Below are 21,960 nucleotides of genomic sequence, written 5' to 3' on the forward strand. Positions count from 1 at the left end.
GGGTTGGTGCGAGTGGGGTCCGTCTGCCCTCAGTGGGGTTCGTGCGCCGCGGGCATCACCCCACATACCCCACCCCATGGCAGCCCGGCCCTGCGAGGCCCCCGCCGCTGCAAATGCCTTTATTTCCCCCAAATTATTGTGGGACGGGTCCTGCAAACGCCTTGGGGGGGAGAGGGAGCGTCCCACAGCCGAGGGGGTGCAGTGGTTAGCGCTGCTGGGGGGGCTCCTGCCATGCCCGGGCGGTGAGGGGGGCACAGAGCGGGCTGAGGGGAGCCCTGAGGGGCTGGGGCCCGGGGAAGGGCAGGGACAGCGGGGTGGGCACCGTCTGCCATCCCTCAGCATTTGGGGGTCTGCTGTGGCCATGCCCGAGAGGTGAGGGGAGCCCTGCGGGGCTAGGGGGATATCCATGAGGGGCTGGGGCCCGGTTGTGCCCTGGAGAAGGGCAGGGACAGCGGGGTGGGCACCCTCTGCCATCCCTCAGCATTTGGAGGTCTGCTGTGGCCATCTCTGGGAGGTGAGGGGAGCCCTGAGGGGCTGGGGCCCGGCTGTGCCCCGGAGAAGGGCAGGGACAGCGGGGTGGGCACCGTCTGCCATCCCTCAGCGCTTGGGGGTCTGCTGTGGCCATCTCCGGAAGGTGAGGGGGGCACAGAGGAGGCTGAGGGGAGCCATGAGGGGCTAGGGCATGGCTGTGCCTCAAGGAAGAGCAGGGACAGCAGGGTGGGCACCCTCTGCCATCCCTCAGCGCTTGGGGGTCTGCTCTGGCCATCCTTGGGGGGTGAAGGGGGCACAGAGCGGGCTGAGGGGAGCCCTGAGGGGCTGGGGCCCGGCTGTGCCCCCAAAGAAGGGCAGGGACAGCAGGGTGGGCACCCTCTGCCATCCCTCAGCACCTGGGGGTCTGCTCTGGCCATGCCCGGGGGCTGAGGGGAGCCCTGAGGGGCTGGGGCCTGGCTGTACCCCCGGAAAGGGCAGGGACAGCGGGGTGGGCACCGTCTGCCATCCCTCAGCGCTTGGGGGTCTGCTCAGCCCCTCCTGAAGGAGTCAAATCTGCTGCTCCCAAGCTCTGGAGCGCTTGGAATCCTCCCAGAGTTCACCCCCAGCCCGGGGCAGTGTCCGTGGGGTCTGTGGGGACCCCGAAGGCTCAGGGCTGCTGCTGGTACTGGCCCTCGGTGGCAGTGAAGAAATCCTCGAGGACGCTCCTGAGGAAGTCGAAGGTGGGGCGCTCCTCGGGGCTCTCCTTCCAGCACTGCCTCATCAGCTCGTACAGCTCCGGCGGGCACTGCTCGGGCTGCGGCATGCGGTAACCGCGCTCCAGGTTCTGGATCACCTCGGGGTTCGTCATGCCTGCAGGGAGGGCAGCCGTGTGGGGGTCAGGGTGGGTCACCCCCGTGGTGGGGGTGACACCCTGGGGCCGGTCATCCCTGCCAGGACAATGCTCAGGACTCATTTTGGGTCACCCCCAGGTTTTAGGGACCACCCCAGGCTCGGTCACCCCTGCTGGGACAATGCTCAGGACCCAGTTTGGGTCACCTCAGTGTTACAGAGACCATCCTCAGTTTGGTCACCCCTGCCAGGACCCAGTCTGGGTCACCCCCATGGTTTGGGTGCCACCCCAGGCTCGGTCACCCCTGCCAGGACAATGCCCAGGACACATTTTGGGTCACTTCAATGTTACAGAGACCATCCTGGGGTTGGTCACCCCTGCCAGGACCCAGTCTGGGTCACCCCCAGGTTTTAGGGACCACCTCAGGCTCGGTCACCCCTGCCAGGACAATGCCCAGGACCCATTTTGGGCCACAGGGACCACCCCAGGTTCAGTCACCCCTGCCAGGACAATGCCCAGGACTCGTTTTGGGTCATCCCAGGTTTTAGGGACCACCCCAGGCTCGGTCACCCCTGCCAGGACAATGCTCAGGACTCATTCTGGGTCACCCCCAGGTTTTAGGGACCACCCCAGGCTTGGTCATTCCTGCCAGGACAATGCCCAGGACCCAATTTGGGTGGCAGGGACCCCCTCTCAGATTGGTCACCCCTGCCAGGACAATGCCCAGGACCCCTTTAGGGTCACAGCTACCACCCCACCTTCCCAAACCCCGCATGGGGGGCACCTCCCGCCCCCTGTCACTCCTGTCCCCCCTGCCACCCCCGCCACCCCTGCCCAGGTGCCCTCGGCGGGCGGCGCAGCCCCGGCGGGCAGGGAGCCAGGCTGGCAGCGGCGTGCGTGCAGCGCTGCACACACACAGACACGCACACCCCCACAGACACGCAGACACACAGACACACACCCCGAGGGCGTGCCGGCCCCACTGCTGCCCCAAAAGCCCGACCTGGATACGGGATCCGGCCGTAGGTGACGATCTCGGTGAGCAGGATGCCGAAGGACCACACGTCCGACTTGATGGTGAACGTGCCGTAGTTGATGGCCTCGGGCGCCGTCCACTTGATCGGGAACTTGGCCCCTGCGAGGCGGAGGGAGGGGATGAAGCGCCCTGGCTGAGCGGGGATCGCGGGGTTAATCCCGGGGGACAGTCCCCAGCCGGGCTTTGGTGGCTGAGCCCCCCGAGCCCGCGGCAGCCAGATGGAAAAGGGGAAAACATCCTTCTCCTGCAGCTCCCCGGAGATCCAGGCTCCCCCTCCCGATGTCCCCAAGCCCTGCGACCCCCGGGCCGGGCGGGGCTCACCCTCCCGAGCCGTGTACTCGTTGTCCTCGATGAGCCGGGCCAGCCCGAAATCGGCGATTTTGCAGCACAGAGTGTCCGAGACCAGGATGTTGGCAGCCCTCAGGTCCCTGTGGATGTAATTCTTGGCCTCGATGAAAGCCATGCCTTCAGCAATCTGGGATTTGTAATTATTAATGAATTGCAGTCGTTAATTAACGGCTCCAGCCCGGCAGAGCTCTCCCAGCTCCATCCCCATCTCTCTGCTCCCCCCTCACCTGAGCTGCCATGTCCAGGAGTTTGTTGATGCTGAGCTTGACTCCTTCCGAGGTCTTGAGGAAATCCACGAGGCTGCCTGAGATGAAAGCAGCAGTTCTCAGCTCCTGAGGGCCCTGGGGGGTCACAAGGGCACTGTCCCCCCCAAAAAAAGCTCTGGGAATGTGGCCAGGAGAACACAGAAAGTGCTTTTGGCCCAAGCTGGAGGTGGGAGAGAACAAAGGCAAAGCTTCCCCAGGGCTGGAGGCAAAACAATCTCTAAAATCAACAAATTTCCACCTTGCCAATCTTTCATTTTCACTGGTTTTGGAGCCTGCACTGGGAGGTGCTGCAGTCACATCCCTGGAGGAGTTTGAGGAATGACCAGCACAGCACTGTGTCCCTGCCAGGACAGTGCCCAGGACCCCGTTTGGGTGGCAGGGACCACCTCAGGGCTGCCAGGACAATGCCCAGGACACAGTTTGGGTCATCCCAGGCTTTAGGGACCACCCCAGGGCTGGTCATTCCTGCCAGGACAGTGCCCAGGACACAGTTTGGGTAGCAGGGATCACCCCAGGGCTGGTCATTCCTGCCAGGACAATGCCCAGGACCCCGTTTGGGTCACCCCAGGCTTTAAGGACCGCCCCAGGCTTGGTCACCCCTGCCAGGACAATGCCCAGGACTCAACTGGGGTCACCCCAATGTCACAGAGACCACACTGGACTTTGTCACTCCTACCAGGACAATCCCTGTGGCACCCAATTTGTGCCACCCCCACCTTGCAGGGACCACCCCAGGCTCTGTCACCCTTGCCAGGACAATGCCCAGAACCCAATTTGGGCCACAAGGACCTCTCTAAGATTTGTCCCCCTGCCAGGACAATGCCCAGGACCCAATTTGGGCCACAAGGACCTTCCTAAGATTTGTCACCATTGCCAGAACAATGCCCAGGACACACTTTGGGTGGCAGTGACCATGCCAGGCTCTGTCCCCCCTGCCAGGACAATGCCCAGGACACACACCTCTCTGCCACTTTAGACGGGAATTTTTCCCATCTCGAACTTTACCCCAAAGACCATTTCCATCCTGTAAACCCCAGAGCTCCGTGGCCACCTCCCTGAGGCTGGGGCAGCCCCTGGAGCCCCCCGGGGTGGGCTCACCCTTCTCCATGAACTCGGTGATGATGTAGATGGGCTCCTTGGTGACCACGGCGTAGAGCCGCACCAGCCGCGCGTGCTGCAGCTTCTTCATCAGGTTGGCCTCGGCCAGGAAGGCGCTGGGGGACATGCTGCCAGCCTTCAGGCTCTTCACTGCCACCTTGGTGTGCCCGTTGTAGAAGCCTTGGGGGGAGGCAGAGCAGAAATCCGTTTTGATTTAAGGGAAATATACATTTTTAAGTCTGTAGTTCGAAAACGTCGGTGTTTAGTCTGGCTGGCTGTTCTCACAAAAAGCCTAGGCTCAGAGAAACGGCTTCAGTCAAAAGACAGGGATAAGAAGAAGAAAGACGGATGGACAAACTGCTGTGAGCAAGTCAACCCGACCTAAGAATTCTTTCTGAGAAAGAAGAACTAGCAGCAAATGTCACACGAAATTTGTAATAAAAATGAATAAGTATAAACCTATTGTGAAATTGCATGCCCATGTATTTGAGAGATAAATAAAAAAAGATCTAGAGCTCCCAGAAGCACGCACGTCTTTTAAAGACAGCAATCTCCACGTGTGTCCAGCACTGTCATAAACATACCAGCTTTACAACTTTCACTAAGTTTTGTTTGTCTCCACAAAACGGGGGAAAACCAGGGAAAAACGGGATCAAGACACCGGGCAGCGGCTCCAGCCGAGGAGGGCGGCTCCACGAGCACCCCAAGCTGAGCAGGAGGGGTTGGAGGTTCCGAAAGTTGGGTGGGAGGAGTAAAGGCTGGCTGGGGATGGAGCTTTAGGGCCCAAAATGCTGCTGTGGTGGGGCTCGGTGGTGCTGGGGCCACGCTGGCAGCCAGCAGCAGGCACTGGGGGGGTGTGTGCTGCTCAGGAGGACAGGGGGGCGTGGGGAGCTGGTTTGGGGTGGGAGGGGGGCTGGAGGAGTGCTGGGAGCACGGGGGGGACTTGGGGGGACAGGCAGAAGGTGTGGGAGTGGAAGGTGAGACCCCCAGAGGGGTGTGGGGGAGGATGGAGGGGAACGGGGAGGGATGGAGGGGAGAGAGAGATGGATTGAGGGGAGGGATGGAGGGAAAGGGGCTGGGATAGAGAGGAAGGATGGAGGGAAGGGATAAAGGGAAATGGGGAGGGATGGAGGGGAGCAGGGCAGCCCTGGTGGCGTCCCCACCGCAGCACTCAGGGAGAGGAAGGGTCTTTGTGGCTGCATCTCCCTCCAAGCCCCCCCAGCTGCTCCAACATTCCAGCCACAAAGGGACACTCCCAAGTGGGGACACAGCCAGCAGCTCTCCAGCTCCATGATCCCACACTTCCCCTCTGTCTCCAGCAGCAGAGCAGGGATGCAGGGATGGGAGAAAAGGGAAGTTTGGGCTGGGCTCTGCCTCCTTCCAGGACCCTCAAAGCCGCAGTCCCGCACCTTGGGCTGCGCTGGCTGCTCCGTGCGAGATCCCGGCTGGAGGATCCCGCTGCTCACTCTGGTGCCCCACTCTCACCCCGACTCACCCATCCAGACCTCTCCGAACTGCCCCGCTCCCAGCTTCTCCACCAGCTTCAGCGACTCCCGCGGCACCTCCCACTCGTCCTGCCACCACGGCTTCTGCGGCTTCTGCGTCCGGCAGGGCTTGCCCAGGCGGCAGCAGAGCCCGTCGGAGCTGCCTGGGCCGCAGGGAGACAGAGCTGGGCCAGCGCGGGGCACCCGGGCTGGGCTGGGCCACTGCGAGCTGCGGGCCTGCTCATCCCATCCCATCATCCCATCCCACCCCATCCCATCCCATCCCATCCCATCCCATCCCATCCCATCCCATCCCATCCCATCCCATCCCATCCCATCCCATCCTGTCCCTTTCCCATTTCATCTTGTCCCATAACACCCTGCCCCATTCCATCCTGTTCTGTCCCATCCCACCCCACTGCATTCCCTTCCCTTCCCTTCCCTTCCCTTCCCTTCCCTTCCCTTCCCTTCCCTTCCCTTCCCTTCCCTTCCCTTCCCTTCCCTTCCCTTCCCTTCCCTTCCCTTCCCTTCCCTTCCCTTCCCGTTCCCATTCTGTTCCCGCCCGTTCCCGCCCCGTTCCCACCCCGTTCCCACCCCGTTCCCGCCCGTTCCCGCCCCGTTCCCGCCCATTCCCATCCCGTTCCCGCCCCATTCCCGCCCGTTCCCATCCCGTTCCCGCCCCGTTCCCACCCGTTCCCATCCCGTTCCCGCCCGTTCCCGCCCGTTCCCACGTGTGTAGTGCTGCACCAGCTCCCTGAGGCTGCCGAAGGGCGCGCGGGGGGAGATGTAGAAGCCGCCGCTGTCCAGGTTCCGGATCTTGTAGTGCTTCACCGTCTCTCCCTGGCTCTCGTCCAGGTCCCGCACGGACAGCGAGTACGAGCCTGGGGACAGGGACACCCGTGGGACCCCCGAGCCCTGCTGGGGACCCCCGAGCCCCCTGGGGACCCGCGGGCGGCACCTTTGGAGGTCTCGCTCTCGCGGATGAGGAAGGAGCCGTGGGTGTTGCCCGAGGCCAGGAGCTGCCGCTCGGCGTCCTTGCGGCTGATGTTCTTGAAGAACCACCTGGGGAGCGGGGCAGGGTTAGGGAACCCAGCGCTGGGGCTCGGTGGGATGCTGCAGGCTCCTTGCCAGAGCTCAGATCCCACCGGGACACATCCATCCATCCGTCCTTGGATCCATCCATCCATCCATCCATCCTTGGATCCATCCATCCATCCATCCTTGGATCCATCCATCAGTCATCCAACTCTCCATGGAACCATCCATCCATCCATCCATCCATCCATCCATCCATCCATCCCCCATCCATCCACCATCCATCCATCTGTCCGTCCATCCATCCATCCATCATCCATCCATCCATCCATCCATCCTTTTGTCCCTCCATCCATCCACCCCTCCCCACTCACGGCTCGGGCTCCAGGCTGTTCACCAAGGCCACGAAGTTGTGCGGGATCAGCCCCTCCTGGCCCGTGGTGAGCGACTGCGCCTTCCACCACTCCCCGTTCCTGCAGGGACAGGGCTCAGTGAGACCCCAGACCCCCAGTGAGACCCCCAGACCCTCAGTGAGACCCCCAGCCCCCCAGTGGGCCCCCCAGGCCCTGCCCCATCCCCTCTGGGGTTCCTCACTCCTCCAGCACGCGCAGCTTCTCCCCCTTGCGCAGCCCCAGGTCCCCGTCGTGCTTGGGCTCATAGTTGTACAGTGCCACCACCAGCTTGTCTGCGGGGACGAGAGCAGGGGCAGGGTGACAGTGACACCAGTCTGGGGGTGACAGTGACACCAATCTGGGGGTGACAGTGACACCAATCTGGGGGTGGCACAGCCCCCCGGGCCGCAGCCATGCCTCACCTTGCACGGGGGAGCACGGAGGGGACGCGGACTCGTAGGACACCAGCGGGTCTCGGACCTCGGAGCCGTTGCGGATCGGCCTCTGGCAGGGGACAGGAGCCCCGTGAGCCCCCAGCCCGGGATTTGGGCACCTCGGGGGGGTTGGGGCACCGGGTCGGGGTCTGTGCCCCCTCCTCACCTGGCGCTTGCTGTCGGGGTCGATGGGGTAATTGCAGCGCTCACAGATGTCGATGTTCTCGATCCAGTCCTCGTCGTAGTCCGAGCTGCAGCAGCAGCCCATGGTGGCTGTGGGGGACACGGGGACACAGGGCAGCCCCAGCGCTGGTTCTGCTCATGCTCCAGGGCATCCTCATTCCTGCATCCGTCCGTCCATCCGTCCATGGATCCATCCATCCATCCATCCATGGATCCATCCATCATCCATCCATCCATCATCGATCCATTGATCCATCCATCCATCATCCATCCATCCATCATCCATCCATCCATCCATCATCCATCCATCCATCCATCCATCATCCATCCATCATCCATCTATCATCCATCCATCCCCCATGGATCCATCCATCCATCCATCCATCATCCATCCATCCATCCATCCATCCATCCATCCATCCATCATCCATCCATCATCCATCCATCCATCCATCCATCCATCCATCCATCCATCCATCCATCATCCATCCATCATCCATCCATCCATCATCCATCCATCCATCCATCCACCCATCCATCCATCATTCATCCATCCATGTGGCACAAACCCTGTGGGCACATCTGGCCTTCCCAAAAACACTGATTATGGCACAAATCTGGGCACATCTGGAATTCCTGAGAGTGCTGAGCATGGCACAAACCCTGTGGGCACCTCTGACCTTCCCAAATCTGCTGAGCGTGCCCCAACCCCGGCAGCGGCGCGTGGGCCCCTGGAAAAGTCTCTTCCGCAGAATCCCTCACGCCCACAGGGCCGGGTTCGTCCCCAGCCCCTCATCCCAGGCGTGACTTCCGCAGGGTTTTGTCACCAGCGCCAGCCCAGGTGTGTCACCGCCCCAGCTGTGCCCCCTGCACGTGGTGCCCGTTCAGTGAGAGGCTGGGGTCCCCAAGAGGGGGGGCTGGGCTGTCCAAGGTGGGTCTGGGGTCCCTGTGATGGGTTTGGGATCCCTAAGATGGGTTTGGGGTCCACAAGGAGGGTTTGAGGCCTTAAGGAGGGTGTGGGATTCCTAGGGAGGGTTTGGGGTCCCTAAGAAGGGTTTGGGCTCCCCAAAGAGAGTTTGGGGTCCCTAAGGAGAGTTTGGGTTCCCCAGGGAGGGTTTGGGGTCCTTAAGGAGAGTTTGGGGTCCCCAGGGAGGGTTTGGGGTCCCTAAGAAGGGTTTGGGGTCCCTAAAGAGAGTTTGGGGTCCTTAAGGAGAGTTTGGGGTCCCCAGGGAGGGTTTGGGGTCCCTAAGGAGAGTTTGGGGTCCCCAGAGGAAGTCTGGGGTCCCTAAGAAGGGTTTGAGATCCTTAAGGAGAGTTTGGGGTCCCCAGGGGGGATTTGGGCTGTCCAAGGTGGGTTTGGAGTCCCTAAGAAGGGTTTGGGATTCCTAGGGAGGGTTTGGGGTCCCCAGGGAGGGTTTGGGATCCCTAAGAAGGGTTTGGGGTCCCCAGGCAGGGTTTGGGGTCCCCAGGCAGGGTTTGGGGCCCCTAAGAAGAGTTTGGGGTCCCCAGGGTTGCCGGTCCAACCCCCAGTCTGCCCTCCAGGTTTGATTTTTGAGGAGCCACCCTCGGGCCCGGTGGTGACCGGAGCACAGGGAGCGTCCCCAGAGGAGCAGGGGACGTCCCAAATCCCAAATAAATCAGCAGAGAAATCCAAATAAATCAGCTGAGAAATCCCAAATCCCAAATCCCAAATAAATCAGCTGAGCAATCCCAAATCCCAAATCCCAAATAAATCAGCTGAGCAATCCCAAATCAGCTGAGCAATCCCAAATAAATCAGCGGAGAAATCCCAAATAAATCAGAGGAGAAATCCCAAATAAATCAGCTGAGCAATCCCAAATAAATCAGAGGAGAAATCCCAAATAAATCAGAGGAGAAATCCCAAATAAATCAGTGGAAAAATTCCAAATAAATCAGCTGAGAAATCCCAAATAAATCAGCGGAGAAATCCCAAATAAATCAGCGGAGAAATTCCAAATAAATCAGAGGAGAAATTTCAAATAAATCAGAGGAGAAATCCCAAATAAATCAGAGGAGAAATCCCAAATAAATTCCAAATAAATCGGCAGAGAAATCCCAAATAAATCAGCTGAGAAACCCCAAACCCCAAACCCCCCGAGGCGCTCCCCAGACCCTCGGACCCCGAGCTGTTTTTCCTGCCTCCCCGCAGGGAGCTGTTGCTCTTTCGCCCTTTTTCCCTCCCGGCCCCAAAGCCGCAGCGCGATTTCCACCGCGCAGCAGCGGCGGCAGCCGTTCCACCTGCGCCGGGGCCACAAGAAAAAAACACCAAAAAACCCAAAAAAAGGCTGTTTGAAGTCGCTTTTTTTGTTTTTTTAGCGCAACCGAATTTCTTTGTGCCCGAGGGGCCGGGCGGGGAGGCGCCCCCGAGCGCGTTCGGTGTTTTTGCCAGGTGTGTGTCCCCTCTCTTTTTGGGGTGTTTTTGTCTGGGTTTGGGTTCCCTGCCCTGTCCTGTGCTGTCCCTGCCACCCTGCTGGTTTGTCACCAGGGTGAGGAGCTGAAATCCGAGCTGTCCCCGCGCCTGGGTGCCACCCTGAGCCAGCTGTGAGCCAGCTGTGAGCCCTCCACAGCCTGGCAGGGCCACCGTGGGCCTGTCCCCAAGGGTGCCACTGCAGCAGGGAGGGGGTGGCACCGCAAAAATGGGAATTTCTGAGCGCCTGGATCCCCAAAAATGGGAATTTTTGAGTGTCTGGACCCTAAAAATGGGAATTTTTGGAGTGCCTGAACCCCAAAAATATGAATTTCTGAGCTTCTGGATTCCAAAAATGGGAATTTCTGAATGCCCGAAGCCCCAGTTGGGCACCAAAAAAGGGAATTTCTGAGCGCCTGGACCCCAAAAACGGGAATTTCTCAGCCCTGAAGCCCCAAATTTGGTACCAAAAATGGGAATTTCTGAGTGCCTGAACCGCAGAAATGGGAATTTCTGAGTGCCTGAAGCCCCAATTTGGTGTCAAAAATTGGAATTTCTGAGCCCTGAAGCCCCAAACTGGGCACCAACCTCGAGAGGCCGGCGCCACGCTGCCGCCTGTCCCTCGGGCACTGCCCTGGGGACAGAATTGTTCTGCCCTGGGGACAAATCTCCTGCAGGAAATGGGGCTGGGGGAGAGCCCTGCGAGGCCACCATCGCTGCCCCCCGCAGGACAGGGGACACGGGGACAGCGCCTTTGTCCCCCCCGGGAGGCCCCGGAGGGATGGAGAGCCCAGCCTGGCTCCCCCATCCCCCCATCCCCCCCGGAACGGGCCCGAACCCCCCTTTCCACCCCTCCGAGGGGTCCTTGGGCCCCCCAAACCCCCCCTGGGGACCCCCGGCTCTCACCTGGCGGCAGCGGGGCGGGCGAGGAGCGGCGCTCTCACTGTGCCATGTCCCGCCGGGCCGCGCCCGTCACATCCTCCTCATCCTCGGCAGCCGGAGGGGAGCCCCCCGAGCAGGGTGGGGTGCGCAGAGGAGCCCCCGGATCTTTTTGGGGTGCGCAGAGGAGCCCCTCAATCCTTTTGGGGCGCAGAGAGGAGCCCCCCGATCCTTTTGGGGCGCAGAGAGGAGCCTCTCGATCCTTTTGGGGCGCAGAGAGGAGCCCCCCGATCCTTTTGGGGCGCAGAGAGGAGCCTCTCGATTCTTTTGGGGTGCGCAGAGGAGCCTCTCGATTCTTTTGGGGTGCGCAGAGGAGCGCCCCGATCCTTTTGGGGTGCGCAGAGGAGCCCCCCGATCCTTTTGGGGTGCGCAGAGGAGCCCCGCGATCCTTTTGGGGTGCGCAGAGGAGCCCCCCGAGTCGGGAGGGTTCAAAGCGGAGCCCCCCGAGCTTTATGGGGTGCGGAGAGGAGCCCCTCGAACCTTGTGGGGTGCAAAGCGGAGTCCCCCGATCCTTTTGGGGTGCAGAGAGGAGCTCCTTGATCCTTGTGGGGTGCAAAGCGGAGTCCCTCGAGCCTTTTGGGGTGCGGAGCGGAGCCCCCCGGGCCTTTCGGGGCGCGGAGCGGAGCCCCCCGGGCCTTTCGGGGCGCGGAGCGGAGCCCCCCGGGCCTTTCGGGGCGCGGAGCGGAGCCCCCGGCCCGGCCGCGCTGTCGCTGTCGCCGCCTCGCCCCGGTTTCCGCCTCATGAGCGAAGGCGAGCGGAGCCCGTTCTCAGCTCGCCCCCGACCGCAAGAGCGAGTGACAAACCCCGATGGCTTCCTGCCACCGCCGGTCCCCTGGCGAGGGCACGCCGACAGCCCCGGGGGTGGCACCTGCTGCCAGCGCCCCTCTGTCCCCGCGCTGTCCCCCGGCCGCGCTCCGAGCCAGCCTGGCAGCGCCCCGCTGCACCCCGGGGTCCCCTCCTGGCACTGCCACCCTCCTCCGTGCGCCCCAAGGTCCCCCCGTGTGCTGTCACTGTGTGGGACACGGCTCGGAGCCCCCCCGGGCTGTCACCGCCGTGTCACCGCCGTGCCACCGCCGTGTCACCGCCGCCCTGGGCAGCCTGAGAGCCGCGGTGACCGGGGCCGGAGCGGAGGGGACCGCGGTGCCCCCGGGGGTGGCAGCGCCGTTCCGGAGGCGGCTCGGAACCACAGCAGCATTGTGCTGGCTGCTTTGATCGGGCGGGAAGCCGCAGGCACAGGCAGGAAGCCCAGAGGTGACGGGGCGGGGAGGATGTGGCAGCTCGGGGGGCACATTCGGGCCCCCCTGGGAGGGAGGAGCAGCCCCCAGAATGATCCCACGGCTCCCCTGGCGCTGCTTCCCTCCGGGCTCTGCCAAAGTCGCATCCCCAAGCGGCACCTGGAGGTGTCACCCGCCCCAAAAAACGGGGGAGCCACATCTGGAGGCACAGATAAGGAAAAGCCACCAGCTCTCAGCCTCGCCCCCTTTTATTCCCCCTCGGGGGCTGCTCCCCACATTCCCCACCGGGCTGAACCCCAACGCCCCCAGGACCAGGCCCCAAAAGGCTCCGGGGGGATGGTGACACTCTCGGTGCCCGGGGGGATGGTGACATGGTGACATTCCCATGCCCTGGGGATGGTGACACTCACTGTGCCCAGGGGGATGGTGACACCCATGGGGATGGTGGCACTCTTGTGCCAGCGGGGATGGTGACATTGCCATGCCCATGAGGAGATGGTGACACTCCCGTGCCATGGGGATGGTGACACCCATGGGGACAGTGACATTCCCATGCCCACGGGGAGATGGTGACAGTCCCGTGCCCCTCGGCGATGGTGACACTCCCGTGCCCTGGGGATGGTGACACCCATGGGGATGGTGGCACTCTTGTGCCAGCAGGGATGGTGGCATTCCCATGCCCATGGGGAGATGGTGACATTCCCGTGCCCCTCGGTGATGGTGACACTCCCGTGCCATGGGGCAATGGTGACATTGCCGTGTCCATGGGGGGATGGTGGCACTCCCGTGCCCTGGGGATGGTGACACCCATGGGGATGGTGACACTCCCGTGCTATGGGGCAATGGTGACATTCCCGTGCCCATGGGGATGGTGACACCCATGGGGACGGTGACATTCCCATGCCCATGGGGAGATGGTGACACTCCCGTGCCCTGGGGATGGTGACACCCATGGGGACGGTGACATTCCCGCGCCACCTCAGCGTGTCACCACGACCTCCCCGGGTCCCTCGGGAGCGCCGCGGCCCCGGGCGGGCTCAGCAGAGCGAGAAGCGGCGGGAGTTGATGTTCATGCGGGTGACGCCGATGTGCTTGAGCGGCGTGGAGAGCAGGAAGGCGGCCTTGGGGGGGATGGTGCACAGCAGATCCGAGTCTTCCTCGCAGCCCTCGAGGCCGAAGGTGGCGTCGTCCAGCATCTCCTTGTGCTGGTGGCAGGCCTGCTCCACCTTCAGCCGGTGCAGCCGCGCCCGCAGCCGCAGCAGCTGCTGCGCCAGCCGCTGGTCCAGGGCCTGCATCTCCCGCTGCGGGGAGAGGGAAGGGCATGGAGCCACGGAGCGGCGGGATCGGCTGCCCGGGCAGCGGGGATGGGGCTCGGCCAGGCGGCGAACCCCGCGATCCGCCCGCGGTGCCAGGCTGGGCACGGCCGCGGCTCGGATCGTGTCCCCTGTGCCACCCCCAGAGCGACAGGAGGGGTGACGAGGGGGTGACAGGGGGGTGACCCCCACGAGGCCACCACCCCGGCAGAGTGGCACCGCAGAGCCGCGAAACACCTCGGGAAAATCCGCGCACACCCCGCGGGGCGGTGAGGAGAGCTCAGACCCCCGCATCTGCCCCCAGCCCTGTCCCCCTGTCCCTGTCGCCGTCCCACTCACCAGCTCCGTCCTGAGCCACTCCAGAGCCGCCTCCAGGGTGGCAAAGCCACAAACGCCGCCGGGCTGCTGCTCCCGGGGCTGCGGGGGGCTCCGCCGTGCCCCGGGGCTGCCCCAGCGCTGCCCCCTCACCCGCGCCTCCCACTCCAGGTACGAGGGTCGGCGCGTCTGCAGCTTCAGCTTGGCCGCCAGCGCCTTCAGGCTCTCCAGGTTCTCCTGCTCCCAGGTGGGCTCCTCCTCGCCCAGCTCCTTGAATTTCAGCTGGCTGAAAGCCATGGTGGGGCAAAGCCCAGCGGCCCCAAAAGCCGCGCTGATCTCTGCGCCCCCGACGCCTCCCCGCGGGTGGATGAAGCCCCCGCCCTGCCCGCGACCACCCACCCACTCCCTGCCCCAGCTGCGCCCGGTTCGCGGCGATTTATCCACCCCTCGAGGACAAACCCGATGGGCAGGAATTTCCTTATCTAGAGGAGTATTTTTGGCTTGTTGCGTTGTTGGTTTTTCTTTGGTTTTTTGTTTTTTTTTTTTTTTTCCTTTTCTTTTCTTTTTTAACATCATTGTCTCCGCCTGGGAGGAGCCTCCCCGTTCCCGGACGGAGCCATCACCGGGCACGGAGGAGCGGCAATGATTTATCCCCGTCCTCAGCCGCCCCTCCCCGCTTCTTGGGGGGCCCAAAAAAGCTCGAGGAAGGAAAAAGAAACGGGGGGGCGGAGGGGGTGCCCGGGGGGGGCAGCCGGGGTCCCGCACCCGGACGGGACCTTAAGGTGGAGCCGCGTCCGGATCTGTCCTGTGCCGCCTCCCCCCCGCCCGCAGGGCTCCAGGGGCAGCGGAGGTGGCTCGGGGGTCTCACCTGCGTCCCCCGGGCTCTCTCCTGCCCACCCCCGTCCCCTCCCGCCCCCCCAGAGTAGCCCCCAAATCCCCCCCGTGCTCCCCCCGCGCCGCTCCCCAGTCCCGCTGTTCCCTCGCGTGTCCCCTCCCACGGCCCCCCCGTGTCCCCTCACTGTCGCAGCGCACGCAGGGACCCCCCCCAGCCTCAGCCCCAGCCCCGGGCATCGCCGCCTCACTCCGGGCCGGGCCGGGCCACCTTAAACCCGACATCCGCCGGGCCGGGCCGGGCCGGGCTGTGCGGGGACACGGCCACCTCCCGCTTCCATCCCGAGGCGCCTCAACTCCCCCTCCTGCACCCCCAAATCCCCTCCCTCGCACCCCGAGCTCTCCCGCTGGCACCCCGGGGTCCCCTCCTTGCTCTCCCGGTGCCCCCGATCCCCTCCTTGCACCCTCACTCTTCCTTGTCCCCCAGGTTCCCGGTTTGCACCCTAAAATTCCCGTTTGCACCCCAAAAAACCCTCTCCTCATGGCCGGCAGGTCCCTGTTGGCACTCTGAGGTCCCCTGCTCGCACCCTGCTTGTCCCCCCAGGTCCCCGCTTGTCCCCCCAGGTCCCCATCTGCCACCCAGCCCGAGCAGGTAAGCAGAGGGGTGGCCGGGGCAGCAGCACCGCCACCCACCACCCACCCTCCTCCTCCTCCTCCTCCTCCTCCTCCTCCTCCTCCTCCTCCTCCTCCTCCTCCTCCTCCTCCTCCTCCTCCTCCTCCTCTCCTGCCCCGTCCCCAGCCCCGGGGTGGCTTTGGGGACAGCAGAGCCCGTGGGGACCCTGCCAGCCGGAGTGCAGCCCAGCGGGGCGGGGAAGGACCCGGAGCTGCTCCCTGCATCCCGTTCCCCCCAAAAATCTCCTCCGGCACAGCCGGCTCAGCCCCCTGTGCCTCAGTTTCCCCAGTGCCTGGCGGAGCCATGTGGCGCTGCCGCCTGCCGGAGGTGACAGTGTCGCCGCGGAGAGGGGACAGCGCGCAGGGCGCCGCGTGACGCGCAGGGCAGGGGTTTCCGAGAGCCGCAGGATTTCCCCTTTTTTCCCTTTCCTCCCTCCCCGGCCGGGCCCAGGCGGCGCCCATGGAGTTCTCGGAGCTGATCAAGACGGCGACAGTGGAGGACGTGCTGCTGTCGCGACAGGGGCGGCCCGCGGTGCGCGGCACGCTGTGCATCACCAGCCACCACCTGCTGCTCTCCTCCTGCCCCCGCGGCGAGCTGGAGCTCTGGCTGCTCATCCGCAACGTGGACGCCGTGGAGAAAAGGTGGGGCTGTCCCCAAGGCTGTCCCTGTCACCGTGCCTGAGCTGGAGGATCCCCCCCTCTCCCCCGGGCACCCCCCGGCCGTGTCCTTCCTCTTCCTCCATCGATCCTCTCCTCCCCAGAGTGCAGAATTTAGGCTGGTACCAACCCCCCCGGAGCGGCGGCTCCCCGCGGGACACCAGGTTTGGCTTTTTTGCCCCTCTGCCATCCCGGCTGCGGTGGCAGACGAGAGCCTCGAGTCCGGCACGGCCCTCGGGGGGAGAGGGCGGCTCGGTGCTGTCGCCGTGTGTCCCCCAGCCAGCCCTGACCCCCCTCCCGCAGGGTCTCCGGCTCCTCCGGCACCATCACGCTGCGCTGCAAGGACCTGCAGGTGCTGCAGCTGGAGATCCCGGGCATGGAGGAGTGTCTGAACGTGGCCAGCTCCATCGAGGTGAGCCCCGGCCGGCAAAGGGTTGGAAAAGCGCTGCCGTGTTTGCTCTGGCTCCGGCGTTAACTGGGTAAACACGGCGCTGGCACACGGGGACGGTGCCAGCCCCGGTGCCCCCGAGCAGCCCCGGTGCCCCCGAGCAGGCGCTCTCCTCGGTGGACTCGGTGATGATGCTGTACCCGTTCTTCTACCGCCCTCCGAGCCTGCGGCTGCAGCAGGGCTGGCACCTGCGTGTCCCCGAGCGCCACTTCCAGCAGGTCGCCTCGCAGGTGAGCCCGCCCGGGACGGACCCGCCGCCTTCCCCGGGCTCTGCCGCTGATGTCGCCTCTCCCGCAGACGAGCCGGTGGCGGCTGAGCACCGTGAACCGCGACTTCAGCGCCTGCCCCTCGTACCCGCCCGCCGTGATCGTGCCCGCGGCCGTGGGCGATGACACCGTGGCGAAGGCGGCGCGGTTCCGGCAGGGCGGGCGCTTCCCCGTCCTCAGCTACTTCCACGCCAAGAACGGCACCGTGAGTGCGGGCCGGCCTCTGCCGATCCCCCCTACCCCCGGCCTCGCAGAAGGGGGGGTTCCACCTGCAGGGGGTCCCAGAATTGGGTTCGAAGGGATCTTAGAGCCCATCCAGCGCCGCCCCTGCCATGGCAGGGACACCTCCGCTGTCCCGAGTTGTTCCAGCCCCGTCCAGCCCGGCCTTGGGCACTGCCAGGGATCCAGGGGCAGCCCCAGGGCTCTGGGAAAGCCATTCCGACCCCTCCCCGCCCTCACAGGGAACAATTCCTGCCCAACATCCCAACCCACCCTGCCCTCTGCCAGTGGGACGCCATTCCCAGTGTCCCATCCTCCAGTCCCTTATCCCAAATCCCTCTCCAGCTCTCCTGGAGCCCCTTCAGGCACTCTGAGGTCACCCTGGAGCTCTCTCTCTCTTCCAGGCTGGACATTCCCAGCTGTGCCATCCCCCAATCCCTTATCCCAAATCCCTCTCCTGGAGCCCTTTCAGCCTCTCTGAGGTCATTCTGGAGCCCTCTCTCTTCCAGGCTGACATTCCTTGTGTCCTGTCCCCCAGTCCCTTATCCCCAAATCCCTCTCCTGGAGCCCTTTCAGCCTCTCTGAGATCATTTTGGAGCTCTCTCCTCTCCAAGCTGGACATTACCAGCTGTGCCATCCCCCAATTCTTCATCCCAAATCGTTCTCCAGCTCTCCTGGAGCCCTCTCCTCTCCAGGCTGGACATTCCCTGTGTCCTGTCCCCCAGTCCCTTTTTCCCAAATCCCTCTCCAGCTCTCCTGGAGCCCCTTCAGGCACTCTGAGGTCATTCTGGAGCCCTCTCCTCTCCAGGCTGGACATTCCCTGTGTCCTGTCCCCCGGTCCCTTATCCCACATCCCTCTCCTGGAGCCCCTTCAGCCTCTCTGAGGTCATTCTGGAGCTCTCTCCTCTCCAAGCTGGACATTCCCAGCTGTGCCATCCCCCAATCCCTTATCCCAAATCCCTCTCCAGCTCTCCGGGCGCCCTCCCCTCTCCAGGCTGACCCTCCCAGCCCTCCCCCTGTCCCCAGGCCCTGCTCCGCAGCAGCCAGCCCCTGACAGGCCCCAACCGCCGGCGCTGCCGGGAGGACGAGCGGCTGCTGGGGGCGATCCTGGCCGAGGGCGAGCGCGGCTTCGTCCTGGACACGCGCTCGGCCCAGGCGGCCAAGCAGGCGCGGATCGGCGGCGGCGGCACCGAGCCCAAAGCCGGCTACCCGCGCTGGAGGCGGCTGCACCGCGCCCTGGAGAGGTGAGGATGGCACTGTCACAGCCAGGGGACAGTCCCTGTGCCCTGGGGAGGATGGCACTGTCACAGGGGAGGATGGCGCTGTCACAGCCAGGGGACAGTCCCTGCGCCCTGGAGAGGGGAGGATGGCGCTGTCACAGCCAGGGGACAGTCCCTGTGCCCTGGAGAGGGGAGGATGGCGCTGTGACAGTGCCACCGTGTACCCCTGTCCCTGTGTGACAGTGTCCCCGTGTCCCCAGGGGCCGTGCACTGCAGGACAGTTTCTCCTGGCTGGTGTCCCCCTGTCCCCATGTGACAGTGTCCCCCTGTCCCCAGGGGCCGTGTGCTGCAGGACAGTTTCTCGCAGTGGTGTCCCCTGTGTGACAGTGTCTCCCTGTCCCCGTGTGACAGTGTCCCCGTGTCCCCAGGGGCCGTGCACTGCAGGACAGTTTCTCACAGTGGTGTCCCCCGTGTGACAGTGTCCCCCTGTCCCCAGGGGCCGTGCACTGCAGGACAGTTTCTCCTGGCTGGTGTCCCCCTGTCCCCTGTGTGACAGTGTCCCCGTGTCCCCAGGGGCCGTGCGCTGCAGGACAGTTTCTCACAGTGGTGTCCCCGTGTCCCCAGGGGCCGTGCGCTGCAGGACAGTTTCTCACAGTGGTGTCCCCTGTGTGACAGTGTCCCCCTGTCCCTGTGTGACAGTGTCCCCGTGTCCCCAGGGGCCGTGCGCTGCAGGACAGTTTCTCACAGTGGTGTCCCCCATGTGACAGTGTCCCCCTGTCCCTGTGTGACAGTGTCCCCATGTCCCCAGGGGCCGTGCACTGCAGGACACTTTCTCACAGTGGTGTCCCCTATGTGACAGTGTCCCCGTGTCCCCAGGGGCCGTGCACTGCAGGACAGTTTCTCCTGGCTGGTGTCCCCCTGTCCCCTTATGTGACAGTGTCCCCGTGTCCCCAGGGGCCGTGCGCTGCAGGACAGTTTCTCACAGTGGTGTCCCCTGTGTGACAGTGTCCCCCTGTCCCTGTGTGACAGTGTCTCCGTGTCCCCAGGGGCCATGCGCTGCAGGACAGTTTCTCACAGTGGTGTCCCCTGTGTGACAGTGTCCCCCTGTCCCTGTGTGACAGTGTCTCCGTGTCCCCAGGGGCCATGCGCTGCAGGACAGTTTCTCACAGTGGTGTCCCCTGTGTGACAGTGTCCCCCTGTCCCTGTGTGACAGTGTCCCCGTGTCCCCAGGGGCCGTGCACTGCAGGACAGTTTCTCCCGGCTGGCGGAGGCGTGCGCCGACCCCGCGGTGAGCGTGGAGCGCTGGCTGGCGCGCCTGGACAGCAGCCGCTGGCTCAGCCACGTCAAGGCCGCCCTGAGCACAGCCTGCCTGGCTGCCCAGTGCCTGGACAGGTAAGGGGGGCTGTCCCTGGCCCACCTGGTCCCCGCTGAGCCCCCGGTGACGCCCGGCCCGGTGGCCCCGGCAGGGAGGGCTGCACGGTGCTGGTGCACGGCGCCGAGGGCACGGACAGCACGCTGCTGGTGACGGCGCTGGCCCAGCTCATCCTGGAGCCCGCCTGCCGCACCCTGCACGGCTTCCAGGGGCTGCTGGAGCGGGAGTGGATCCAGGTGAGGGATGTGTCGGCAGGGAGGGGGTGCCAGCCCGGCTGGGTGCTCACTCACTCACTCACTCACTCACTCACTCACTCACTCACTCACTCACTCACTCACTCACTCACTCACTCACTCACTCGCTCCCGCAGGCCGGGCATCCCTTCCAGCTGCGCTGCGCCCGCTCCGCCTCCTCCCACGCCCGGGGCAAGCAGGAGGCGCCGCTCTTCCTCCTGTTCCTGGACTGCGTGTGGCAGCTGAGCCGGCAGTTCCCGCTCTCGCTGGAGTTCGGGGAGCAGCTGCTGCTCACCCTCTTCGACAACGCCTACGCCTCGGCCTACGGCACCTTCCTGTGCAACAACGAGAGGGAGAGGTGGGACACGGGGACAAACAGCCCTGTCACGGCTCAGGGGACACCAAACCCCGGTGGGGACTGGGACGTGTGCCACCTGTGTCCCCAGGAGCCTGTGCAAGGTGAGGGAGAGCACCCACTCGCTGTGGGCATGGCTGGAGCAGCCCGAGGAGAGGCACAAGTACCTAAACCCGCTGTACTCGCACAACCCCTTGGTGATCTGGCCCTCCGTGGAGCCCCAGAGCATCCAGCTGTGGCAGGGTGAGAGGGATCCTCCCAAAATCCACCCTCAGCTCGCAGCTGGGCTGGCTCTGCCTTTCCCTCCTCACCCCCAGCCCCTTCTCCCTTTCTCCACCAGGATTTTTCCTCCGCTGGATCCGTCCCTCCCAGCACCTGGAGGAGGCCCGGGGGGAGATCTGGAGGTTGGTGCAGGGAAGCAGCTCCTCCCTGCAGGAGAGCAGGGGGGAAAAACAGAGCCAGCCCCTCCCCGAGCCCCCAGCTGGGGCAGGGACAGCGGGGACAGCCGGGACGAGGTGACACCGGTGACTCCCGTGGAGGGGTGTGCAGGACAGACCCCGTGGGCAGCGCTGGGGCAGGGGACAAAGCTCTGCCGGCCTTCAGCTGCCCACCCTGAGCTGGTTTCAGTAAATCTCTCTCCCAGCCCTTGCCTGTGTCCTGCTCTTCCATGAGGGAGCTGCTCCTTCCCACTGGGAATGCAGCAGGGCCCGTGGAGGGCTCTGGGGCTGAAGGGCGGCAGATGACACCAAAAAACCCCAAGAGATCGCACAAAGAAAGACATCAGATCACTCTGAAAACCCCCAGCAGATCACACAGAAAAACCTCCAGTAGATCACACCAAAAAAAACCCAAGAGATTGCACAAAGAAAGCCATCAGATCACACTGAAAAACCCCAGCAGATCACACCAAAAACCCAGCAGATCCTACAGAAAAACCTCCAATAGATTACACCAAAAAAACCCCAAAAAATCACAAAAAAAACCCCAGCAGATCACACCAAAAACCCAGCAGATCACACAGAAAAACCTCCAATAGATCACACCAAAAAAACCCCAGCAGATCATACAGAAAAACCTCCAATAGATCACACCAAAAAAACCCCAGCAGATCACACAGAAAAACCCCCCAAAATCACAAAAAAACCCCCAAAAATCACCAAAAAACCCCCAAAAAATCACAAAAAAAAAAAACAAAACCAAAAGATCACACCAAAAAAAACAGCAAATCACACCAAGAAACCCTAAAAGATCACAAAAAACCCCCAAAAAATCACCAAAAAAAACCCCCAAAAAATCACACCAAAAAAACCAGCAAATCACACCAAGAAACCCAAAAGATCACAGAAAAACCCCCAGCAGAACACACAAAACCAACATCCCCCCCTAAAACCCCACAGGCTGCAGCCTCTGTCGTGCCAGCAGCTCCGAGCCTGGAGCCAGCCTGGGAATTCTGCCCTTGGACCCAGTTTTGAGGAAGGAAAAAGGAAAAAAAAAAAGAGCCAGGAGGGTGGGAGGGTGAGGATGTGCAGCTCCTGGGCAGGAAATCCCTGTTCCAGGAGGGAGCTGGCTCGGGGTCAGCCCAGCAGACAAACGGACAAACGGAGCGGCGGGGCCGGGCGCGTGCGTGGCAGCTGCAAAACAATTCCTGGCTGCTGCACTTGCAGCTTTTTCACACTTCAGGGCAGGGCCTGAGGCCGTGCAGCCTCTCTGGGAAGGAGCTCAGGATGGGCAGAGGTCCCAGGAGGAGCAGCACTGCTCCATGGGTGTGGAGCAAAGCACTGACAACAGAGCTGGGAAAACAAAGTCCTTGGGTGAATTTTGGTCCTGATGGGGAAAACCAACCTAAAATAAAGCCCACAG

General features: G+C 63.5%; 3 protein-coding genes across 6 annotated transcripts; 1 reads left to right on the top strand and 2 right to left on the bottom strand.

Annotated features, from left to right (window-relative positions):
* Positions 1-104: 104 nt before the first annotated feature.
* On the bottom strand, positions 105-11,769 carry LCK (LCK proto-oncogene, Src family tyrosine kinase). 3 transcript variants are annotated; one of them, XM_084222593.1, is made up of 12 exons: positions 10,932-11,769; positions 7,581-7,687; positions 7,183-7,484; positions 6,963-7,061; positions 6,512-6,615; positions 6,285-6,434; positions 5,565-5,717; positions 4,070-4,249; positions 2,933-3,009; positions 2,679-2,832; positions 2,325-2,456; positions 105-1,341 (listed from the first exon to the last, which is right to left on the bottom strand). In XM_084222593.1, exons 2-12 carry the CDS (start codon positions 7,680-7,682, stop codon positions 1,139-1,141), a joined length of 1,656 nt encoding a protein of 551 aa, XP_084078719.1. In that variant the 5' UTR covers positions 7,683-7,687; positions 10,932-11,769; the 3' UTR covers positions 105-1,138. The 3 variants fall into 3 exon arrangements, with proteins under 3 accessions (XP_084078719.1, XP_084078720.1, XP_084078718.1); XM_084222594.1 differs by lacking the exon at positions 10,932-11,769 and having other exon boundaries at positions 7,183-7,273; positions 7,403-7,484; positions 7,581-7,925; XM_084222592.1 differs by lacking the exon at positions 10,932-11,769 and having other exon boundaries at positions 7,581-7,925.
* A 696-nt stretch (positions 11,770-12,465) lies between these two features.
* Positions 12,466-14,475, bottom strand: FAM167B (family with sequence similarity 167 member B). Its single transcript, XM_084222903.1, has 2 exons — positions 13,852-14,475; positions 12,466-13,500 (listed from the first exon to the last, which is right to left on the bottom strand). The coding sequence occupies exons 1-2, from the start codon at positions 14,401-14,403 to the stop codon at positions 13,237-13,239; spliced, it is 816 nt and encodes a 271-aa protein (XP_084079029.1). The 5' UTR covers positions 14,404-14,475; the 3' UTR covers positions 12,466-13,236.
* A 1,216-nt stretch (positions 14,476-15,691) lies between these two features.
* LOC311163670 (myotubularin-related protein 9-like) lies at positions 15,692-21,514 on the top strand. 2 transcript variants are annotated; one of them, XM_084222713.1, is made up of 11 exons: positions 15,692-15,972; positions 16,092-16,151; positions 16,291-16,399; positions 16,540-16,665; positions 16,733-16,906; positions 17,947-18,164; positions 19,371-19,532; positions 19,607-19,748; positions 19,883-20,103; positions 20,192-20,343; positions 20,441-21,514. In XM_084222713.1, the coding sequence occupies exons 1-11, from the start codon at positions 15,791-15,793 to the stop codon at positions 20,617-20,619; spliced, it is 1,725 nt and encodes a 574-aa protein (XP_084078839.1). In that variant the 5' UTR covers positions 15,692-15,790; the 3' UTR covers positions 20,620-21,514. The 2 variants fall into 2 exon arrangements, with proteins under 2 accessions (XP_084078839.1, XP_084078840.1); XM_084222714.1 differs by lacking the exon at positions 16,092-16,151.
* The last annotated feature ends 446 nt before the right edge of the window (positions 21,515-21,960 follow it).

The sequence above is a fragment of the Fringilla coelebs genome, assembly GCF_963513975.1.
Source record: "Fringilla coelebs genome assembly, chromosome: 28".
Classification (NCBI taxonomy): Eukaryota; Metazoa; Chordata; class Aves; order Passeriformes; family Fringillidae; genus Fringilla; species Fringilla coelebs.